The following is a 9,486-nucleotide window of genomic DNA, read 5'->3' as shown; positions in this document are numbered from 1 at the left end:
AGGACGGCCAGATGGGACCCCGCAGATCCCAGGGTCGGAGTCTCCGGTGCAGCCTCCTGTCGAGGACGGCCAGAAGGGACCCCGCAGGCCCTCGGTGCAGCCCCCTGTCGAGGATGGCCAGGTGGGACCCCGCAGATCCCAGGGCTGAAGTCTCCGGTGCAGCCTCCTGTCGAGGACGGCCAGGTGGGACCCCGCGGATCCCAGGGTCGGAGTCTCCGGTGCAGCCCCCTGTCGAGGGCAGCCAGGTGGGACCCCGCAGTCTTCGGTGCAGCCTCCTGTCGAGGACAGCCAGGTGGGACCCCGCAGTCTTCGGTGCAGCCTCCTGTCGAGGACGACCAGGTGGGACCCCGCAGGCCCTCGGTGCAGCCCCCTGTCGAGGATGGCCAGGTGGGATTCCACTGGGCCCAAGTGCATCCCCTTGCCGAGGATGGCTGGGTGGGACCTAGCAGCCCCCAGGGTCGAAAAGCCAAACATATTCTTCCGAACTCTGCTCTTCGTGAATCTCCAAATCTTGTTTGACGAGTTCAATGGGCACATATGTCTACAGCATGCCAACTATTCATGGCTGTGTGCGCAGCTGGTGGCGGGTCCCCAGAGTAGCTCCCTGTTGGTAGATCTCTGTGGAGATGTCAGGGCTTCTCCTGACCCTGCGCGGGAGTTTAAAACCCCGATGTACTCCAGTCACACTGAGAGAGCTCCACCACGCCCCTCTTTGAACATGAAGTGGGCCAAGTCGTCGCAGTTTCGTGTTTGGGCCCAGTTTGCGGGTGCGATCAGCCAAAATAGCGCTCGCTCAACTCAACTGACTTCACAAAACCACATTGGTGAGTGGTCCCGCGGTGTGGCGGCGGCTGCTGAACGGTAGCTAATCGGCAACAGTGCACTCGGTTTGCGTTAATTTGCCCCTGTGAACGGGCGGCGGCGCGCCCCCGCCCGGTGCGTGCGTGACGGCCGTCACGCGGCCGGCGGTGCGATAAGGCACGCTCATCACGGGTGTTAGGCCAACAAAGCCGGCTTCCGTGATTGGCGAGCAAAACCTGGCAACGCCGCGCCGGCCCAGATCGTATCGCACATCATTAACGCGCTTACCAGACGCCTTGGGGCTCGGAGGACCTAGTTAGTCCTGCAACCGACGACTCGTAGTGGGCTCGGACGACTCAGCGGTGCTCGATTGTTGTATTAGTTATTAAATTGCGAATGATGCTTTTTGAAAGAGGGCATTGAATGTTCAAAGAACGGTCAGCGTGCAAATGGATAGATGCATGCGATACATGCAGACCACCGCGTCCGTGACTGAGTTGACAGAAATATTCACTCTCTTCCCTTAAGTCGATTTTTGCCACAAGCCACCGGCCATGGGCGCCTCGTTAAAATTCATGAAAACTGAGATCAAGGCATGCTGGACTCGCTAGGGTACCTCCATACAGATGTGTGAAAAGCTCCACCCATGGCTGGGGAACTGGCACAAAGTCGAGGGGGGCTGTATCCCCGTCCATCAGCTGTGGGAAGTTTCGCCAAGCTATCCCTCTTGTTCGGATATTTTTTGGATAATTCTTGACAACGCCGCTGGCCTAAACAATCGGTTCCAAGACGCCGTTAGTGTGCAGTAACGGCTCCAGGTGGTCCCTTGACTGCGGCGCCACCCTGATCCCTGGCGCGGAGTGTTTGCATTCAGGGCATCCCGCTCAGCCGAGCGCTCGAGAGCATACCGGGCAGCCCATCGCACTGCAGGTCGTTAATCATGCTTAGTACTCCACGACCATCATTAGGAATTACCGAGTCTTGCTGTCAGAGTCGGGACCCATTATCATACCGGCCACATCATGTCCTTGCGCGTGTTTACGAGCCATCCACACCGCAGCAGTCTGCGGTCGCTCATCATTTGCGTGCACGAAACTGGAGCATAAACGAACACACCCCATTCATCAAACTTACTTAATTTGTGTGTGAGCGTCCGCGCCACCGAGCAATACGCGAAACGCAGAAGACGATTTTCGAACGAAACATGGAGGCGAAACTTGACTCTGCTCTACGGACAGACTCGCACACCCCATGGGCGTGGGGGGAGGGAAAGGTGAGCATGTGGCGCTTGTCGAACGCCCCAAAATCAAACAGACTGGCTCGCGAACTCCTCTGTTTGTCGCGTATTTTTGGCGGCACGCCGGTGCGCAAATTCCATGCGCTGAGACCAGGTGTTTCTAGAGAGATCAATCAGGCCCCCTCCCTTATTGTACAGTCTCCTTGCCATTCACACTTTTGAACGGCGGCATTCAGCTGCGCACAATGCGTGGTCATTTACAATTCCTTTCATCCGGCGGTCGGCTCGACCAATGGCGGCGGCCGGCGAGCTTCCTGGGCGGAGCCTGACATTGTTCTCAGCCGATCGATTGGTCCGAGCGCGTGACGTCACGGCATCCCTCTGGTGAAGTGGCGTCGCTGTACAATGCGTCCCGGGCGGGTCAGTTTTTTGGAAAGTTCGACACAAGCGGGCTGTTTCTTGTTTCATTGTAGAAAAACGCCGGCAGAGGTGTCATTATCCCGTCTTGGTGTGTGGAGGAGTGCACCGATTATCTACGAGTGTTTGCAAGGTAAGAACAGCATCAAGCCCATCAGCTGATCACAAGTCCAAGCGCATCCGCACGGCGCAGGAACACATTTGGCACTCAGCCAAGTCCTGCGTCTAACCATCATAATGGTATTTTCTAGTGTTCGTAGGCCTTGGTTTCGGTGCTACCTTCCACTGCGCGTGATCAAATATCGCATGGTTACCACTCAGGAGGCAGCTCTCAGGGGAACTGTTCAACTCAAACGGGTATGCAGCACAGACGAGCGAACACTGGGTGCAGCGCCTCTCCCACCCCCTACACGTCACACCCGTTTGATGTCAGGCCTCCGGCTCCGCTGCTGCGGAGCGGCGGGAGTCGGTCACCCCGAACGGCCGCCCGGCGCTGCATAAGCCCGCCTCGTCCGTCCGGCAGGCGGCCACTCGACGCATCATGCAGCAGCTGGGGAACAGCAGCCCGTCGCCGGCCGGCTCCGGCTCCGGCTCCGGCTCCGGCTCCAGCTCCGGCGCAGCGCCGCTCGACAAGGACCAGCACGTGAAGCGGCCGATGAACGCCTTCATGGTGTGGTCGCGCATGCAGCGGCGGCGCATCGCCCAGGACAACCCCAAGCTGCACAACTCTGAGATCTCCAAGCAGCTCGGTGAGAGCGCGTGGCGGCGTGGGGACGCGGTGCATGTGTGCGGCTCTGTGTCTCTTCGGGGTGGTGCTGTCAGGCTTGTCTTCGTCCCTTAATATACTGTAATATAATACAAAATATTGCAAAATCACTAAACAGAAAATCCTTGGGTGTCGGTGAGATTTTGTTTTCGGCTCAATGATCTTTATTTTTTACTTATAATGCAAGTTAATATCTGTAGGTGTGGAGGTAAGGGTCAAATCCCCACTCTCCCAAATAAATTAGCATTAGATGTCACAACGTTATGAAATATTCAACCTTAAAATAGATTATCTACATTTTTTAGAATGTTCATATAATTGTGGGGAGAAATTGACAGTAGGATGTGCTTGGGTCGTAACTCAAAGCCCGCTAACGCAGGAAAGCAATCAGTTCTGAAAACGTGATTTTGTGGTAACTTTTGTCGCCAAAATATGCCTATCCTAAAATATTGGTGGGCTGTAAAATTTGAATGCATGCGCGGCGCATTTTGGAACAAGTTATTGAAGGATCGTGACATTCTGGCCCATAGAAATTGTCGAAGACAAATAAACTCCATCCCTCGTTTTGAAACGGGGAAAGCCACATATTTTGGCTCGATTTGATTGCTTTGCCTTCAGAGATTATTTGAATGCCGCAATTACATTTAATTTGATGAGCTACTTCGCCCGACGAAACATATATTTCTCGCGTCACACTCGGATAAGCTTCAACTTTCGCAATTTTAGTCTCAAATGGTTGAAAACGAGTGGCTTATGGAGCACAAAGCCCTTCGGTTGGCGACTTGGAAAACAGGCTAGCGCCCAGCACGCGATAGCCCACCGTCGGGCGAAGCCCCCCACATAACGTCCGCACGCTACAAGCCATACCCCCCCCCCCCCCCAGTCCCAAAATCCCCGCATAGTCCTGCAAACACCCCGGTACTAGACCGGCAGCCTCTGGCGCCGCCTTGCCTGCCGGGCTCGGGCCGGCGCCGCCGCCGTCCGCCGGTCGGCCGGCTGCCGTAAGTGCCGCGCGCGGCGCAACCCGCGCCGCGTGGCGTCGGCGGGCGGCGGGCCGGGCGGCGGGCCGGGCGGCGGGCCGGGCGGCGGGCCGGGCCGGACCGGACCGGGCCGGGCCGGACCGCCACCCCGGCAGCGTCCAGCAGTGTGCGGCCTCGGTGCGGGCTCAGCGGTAGGGCCGGGGCGGTTAGCGGCGACGAGGTTCATGCGTGAGGAGCCGCCGGTTTGTTTGTTGTTTGTGTGATGTCCCTGATTCTCTTCATTGCGGGTTTCGCTATGGTCTCTAGGTGCTTATGTTACCGTAGTCGTTAGCTCACGGCTAGCGACTTGCGACCCGTTATGCAAAAAATAGTAATTAAGGGTTTCATGGTTAACACCAGTACAGTGTTTGAAGTGTAGACGACGTTAGTGCGCCACGCATCGATCGCTGAAAATAATCCGGAAGTATCATAAAGATTTTAGGTTAGTTTTTCAACCTGGGAGTCATCTTGAAGCCCTGAAAGATCAGGAGATAGTTTGAGCCCCCTCTAATGCGTGGAAAGCGATTCCCCAACAAGCCTGAGCACCAGAAAGAGTAAAACACCACGACGAACACGAACTCGAACACGGCTTACGAGGTGCGATTTGTCGCATGTTTTAGTTACTCACGGAATGCGGAGGTAAAGCTGCAACAAAATAATAACACACATTATGAAAACGACCGACAGCAATACAGCTACATGTGACCACGCCTGCAAACGGGACCGAAATGGAGCGCGGTAGCTCGAAAAATACTGATTTTTGTACGAGAGGAAGGACCGTGCTCCAGGTCAACGCAGCTGGTTGACCAAATCACACCGATACGCGTGGGAACGCAGTCCCTGGGGCCGCGGGGCCGCTGTGGTTACCGCTTTTGGCTATTCCCTAATAATGATTCATAAAACACCGACGGTGGATTTTCACAAGATAGGGAAGTGCAGCGAGTTCAGCCATGGCACCAATGACGACTTCGTCACGTAGGGACAAGTGGTATACCTCTTTCAGAACTGCATCCACAATATATGGTTTTCTTCGGAAGGCCCCCTGCGACGCTCGCGTCTGACACCGTCTCCATCCCCCAGGCGCCCAGTGGAAGGTGCTCTCGGAGACCGAGAAGCGGCCCTTCATCGACGAGGCGAAGCGGATTCGCGCGCAGCACATGCAGGACCACCCGGACTACAAGTACCGGCCGCGCCGCAAGCCCAAGCCCATGAAGAAGAACGAGCCGTTCCCGTATCCGTACCCACACGTCACCATCGAGCCGGTGCGGGGTCACGCAGGTCAGTGCCGGTGGCGAACACGACCGTGGGCGGACGCAGGGGGCGTGCGGTGACTTCTGGGGCGAAGCTAGGGGAATGTGGTGACCCTTGGGACGACGCTGGGGGCGTGTGGTGACCTCTGCAGCGGCGCGTAGCAGCACTGACCGGACCGTGCGTAGCAAGGTTCGGTGGGAGCCATGGCAGGCAGTAGAAGAATCCTGACCTGGAATATTGGTGCTTTTCCTTTTTTCAATCCACCGATTCGGCTGCACTGTCGGAGCACGGCCAGAGGTAAATCGAAAATGCCTCTGCTGGCGTGTTAATACGACGTGATGCGTTTTTCAATGCATGGCTGCCATCAACACATTCAACAGTGCTGAGCTTCGCGGCCGTGGCTGACGGATATTCCGAACACGCAGCGCCGCAGCTCGGTCAGCCTGCTCCTCTGTGCTCAGACACGGTGCGGCGGCCGCGTGCCCCGCTCCCCGGCAAGCGTGGTCGCGTCGCCGGCTCGGAGACGTAACCGATCCGATTCTGGCCGCCGCAGAGACATCGATCGGTTCGCTGTTCGGAGCATGGGTGGGCGCGGGAGGCGGCGCCGGCGGCCGCGCGCGCGCGCCCTAACCGGGCCTGACCAAAGATATCTCAATAGACGTCGGACCCAATTTCCCCCGCGTAAATCACGCGACTAAGCGGCTGGCGCGCGCTCAAGGCTGGAGCGGAGATTAGCGCGCGGGCGCCGGCTGGCGCGCGCCGCGCGGAGGGGAGGCGGCCGCGCCGCGCCGCGCCCGGACGCCTAGGTGTTTGGGGCTGTATTGACTTGGACGGTCGGCAGAGATAAGCTGCATTGAAGTGGGGGTAGAGATGCGGTGGTGCATTGCCGCAGGCGAGGAAAATCTGGCAGCCCTCGATCATTGTGCCGAGATGTTTCCAAAGCAAGGATTGCTTGCCAGCGGCTTTCACGTGTCATCTCCTATTTTGATTGCTATGTCCTCCTCCTGCACTCATTCCTTGTCTGCGGCCACCCTTTGTCATGTTAAGGATGGCCTAGAAGAACATTGCTGTCTTTTGTGTTTAGGTCTCTCGCTTGATTCTGTTTTTTTGTTTTTGTTTAAGCATTGCTCCCTGATTCAGGCACCCGCTTATTTCCATGAACCCGTCCGGACGTCCGAGCCCAACTCCTGACTGTTCACACCAACGGACACAATTTTGGACTACCATCCGCTGTTCGGCTCGGCAGAGTGGATTTATAGTGCTACCAAGTCTCGTTGCGATGACCTGAGCGGCAACTTCGCCCCAGGCCTTCCTGACAGCCTCCTGGCCGCATCCGTCGGAGTCGCAGTGGTCCCAGCGGTCCCAGTGGTCCCAGTGGTCCCAGCGGTCCCAGTGGTCCCAGTGGTCCCAGTGGTCCCAGCGGTCCCAGTCTCACACCACCCGTCCCCTTCCTCACTCACCCAGCACACACTCTCAAACTCCCCAAACCTCCCGGGTCAGCGGCGGGACAAGACCCGCTCCACGTGCTCCGCTCGCGCCTCCTGCACTCTCGCGGCGAAAGCGCCGGTCACTGCGCCACAGACGTCTACGCGGCGGTGACGTCGCGCTTCGGCGGCGCGCCTGTCCGCGCGCGGCTGAAACAAAAGCAGCCAGCGGGACGCGCCGCCTCATCTGGCCGGCCATTGTCCGGGCTGCATTGTGCCGCCGTCCAGCCGCGCCGTCCGCCTGCAACGCGCGTGACGCCGCTTTTATGATTCGGCTTTTGTGCCGGCGAATTCCTGGCACTCCTCGCGTGGACACAGCCGGCGGCGGCCGCGCCGCGGCGCGGACGATACCGGCGCGCCGTTACCACCGCGCGCGAGCACCAGTGCCGCTTTACGACCGCTCGGCTGTCTGCAAAGCCGTCAGCGATTGTTTCCGACGCGAGTTGTGGGCGGTGCGGACACCTGAAGTGAATTCGATGGGAGGGTTCGCGGAAGCGAGCGGCGGCTGCAGCGGCGGCGGCCGGCCGGCGGCCGTGATCGATTGCTCCCCGCCAGGCGCTGTTTCCCGTGTCAACGGGGCTCGCCGCGGCAGGCCAGCGAGCCGGCGCCACCTGGGGCCGGGCCTCCCCCGGGGCTCGCCGCGGAGGGGCTCCCCCTGGTGACGTCACTGCTCCGGCCGCCGGGTCGGCGTCTTGCCGCCGACTTTGACACCGGTGGAGGGTGCGGCGCGGCTTGTGTGGAAATGACTACATCACGTTGCATCGAAATTAGCATGATATCGCCATTATACTTTTAGAAGACTGGGTTTGCCTTCAACGCCCATTGTTCTTAACACCGAGCTCGTAAAGATAACTGGCCGTTGGGATCATCGCCGTGCCGCCGGCAGAAATTTGCAGGCGCTGACAAACGGCGCCCCCGGTTTCAGGATTCCCCGGTGCCATGTCATCATACTACGGCAACGGCTACAACCCCTTCGCGGCGGCGCACATGGCGGCAGCGGCGGCAGCTGCGGCGGCGCAAACGGCGCAGGTAAGCAACACTGCACAGGAATAGTAGTTGAATCAAAGTCGGAAACTCCCTGTCGTAATTGTGATTCAAATATGATCTCCGGCTTGACAACCTGACTTAGTGTAGCCCAAACCTACAGCTTCTAAAACCAAACAGACCCAACAAATGACAAACCAAGGTCACTCTGTCATGAAATTCGGTAACACGTAAATGTATATGCAGCTAACACCGCTCGCGTTTGTGCTAAGCTATTCTAGCTCCACAACACAACCATGACACTTATTCAAGTCAGCACAGGCATCAATGTTAACTTCAAAGGGGCCAATGCTCTGTGACACGTTCTGGCTTCGTTACAAACTAACAAACCTCTCGCCCACCTCGCAGGCGACGTCCAGCTACTCGATGCCGTACAACCCGGCGTACTCGACGCTGGCGCCATCTCTGGGCGGCGTGTCGCAGCCGACCTACACCAGCGCCACCTCCGCGCTCAAGTACGAGCAGCGGCTGGCCGAGTACCAGCGCAGCTCCCCGGAGCACGTCAAGTACGCCGAGCCGGCCAAGCCGGAGCCGCGCGGCTACGGCCTGGGCGAGACGTTCCGGCCGTTCGAGGTGAAGCAGGAGGCGAGCCGCTCGCCGGAGCCGGCGCCGGCGCCGCAGGCAGGCCTCCTCGGCTACTCGAACGAGGCGCTGTCGGGCCTGTACTCCCAGCAGCAGGGCTACCCGTACGCCGGCCTGCAGCAGAGCCACGCGGCGCCGGCGGCCGTGCAGCAGCCCGGCTACCCGGCCGCGTACGCCGCCTCGGCCGCCGGCGAGTACCGCAGGCCGCTGTCCGTCATATTCTGAGCGGAGGATGGGGACTGGCTGTCATGCTCTGAGCGGGGGCTGGGGGCTGACTCATGCCCTGAGCGGAGGATGGGGGCTGACTGTCATGCTCTGAGCGGAGGATGGGGCTGACTGTCATGCTCTGAGCAGAAGCTGGTGGCAGCCTGTCCTTCTGAACGGGACCGGGAGAACATCTTCTTGGGCAGACTGAAGTGTCACAGGAAACGCTGACCAGAGGACTAGGGCCGCTAGGGCCGGAATGTGGCGGTGCATCAAGCATGGCAAGAACGTGCAAGAAGGAGAAAATGAGGCCGCAAGCATAACAATGTGATGTTTCTAGATCCAAAAGGGCACCTTGACCTGTCCGCTGTTGTTTTCTATTGCAAAAACATCGGTAGCTCCAGCGCGGACTCAAAATTGGGTGGGATATCAACGTGTTTAGTGTATTTCTTTCCATGCAACGCTCATGCGCTGGTGGCATTATATATATATATATATATATATATATATATATATATATATATATATATATTCAAATACAGAGGTCGCCAGGTTTTCAAGGCCAACTTACTCCCTTCTTTCCGCCCCACCCCTTCCTGTTACGCAGCCCATGTCAGTAATGTCAGATTGATTTACCAATTGCATCTGTGGTATTTAATAACCAAATCACATAAATATCCA

General features: G+C 58.0%; 1 protein-coding gene across 1 annotated transcript; it reads left to right on the top strand.

Moving 5' to 3' along the window:
* The first annotated feature begins 2,480 nt into the window (after window positions 1-2,480).
* On the top strand, window positions 2,481-9,278 carry LOC119097106 (transcription factor SOX-14). Its single transcript, XM_037220152.1, has 5 exons — window positions 2,481-2,588; window positions 2,979-3,204; window positions 5,321-5,518; window positions 7,901-8,004; window positions 8,368-9,278. Exons 2-5 carry the CDS (start codon window positions 2,997-2,999, stop codon window positions 8,824-8,826), a joined length of 969 nt encoding a protein of 322 aa, XP_037076047.1. The 5' UTR covers window positions 2,481-2,588; window positions 2,979-2,996; the 3' UTR covers window positions 8,827-9,278.
* The last annotated feature ends 208 nt before the right edge of the window (window positions 9,279-9,486 follow it).

This window comes from Pollicipes pollicipes, unplaced genomic scaffold (assembly GCF_011947565.3).
Source record: "Pollicipes pollicipes isolate AB1234 unplaced genomic scaffold, Ppol_2.1 Scaffold_4295;HRSCAF=5057_pilon_pilon_pilon, whole genome shotgun sequence".
Taxonomy (NCBI): domain Eukaryota; kingdom Metazoa; phylum Arthropoda; class Thecostraca; order Pollicipedomorpha; family Pollicipedidae; genus Pollicipes; species Pollicipes pollicipes.
This window is presented reverse-complemented; position numbering and strand designations above follow the sequence as displayed.

What these genes read in the sequence shown, in the direction of transcription:
- LOC119097106 (XM_037220152.1), top strand. Translation starts at nt 2,997, where the DNA reads ATGCAGCAGCTGGGGAACAGCAGCCCGTCGCCGGCCGGCTCCGGCTCC. An exon ending in TGAGATCTCCAAGCAGCTCG is followed by an intron (nt 3,205 to 5,320) that starts GTGAGAGCGCGT and finishes TCCATCCCCCAG; the next exon opens with GCGCCCAGTGGAAGGTGCTC. An exon ending in GCCGGTGCGGGGTCACGCAG is followed by an intron (nt 5,519 to 7,900) that starts GTCAGTGCCGGT and finishes CCCCGGTTTCAG; the next exon opens with GATTCCCCGGTGCCATGTCA.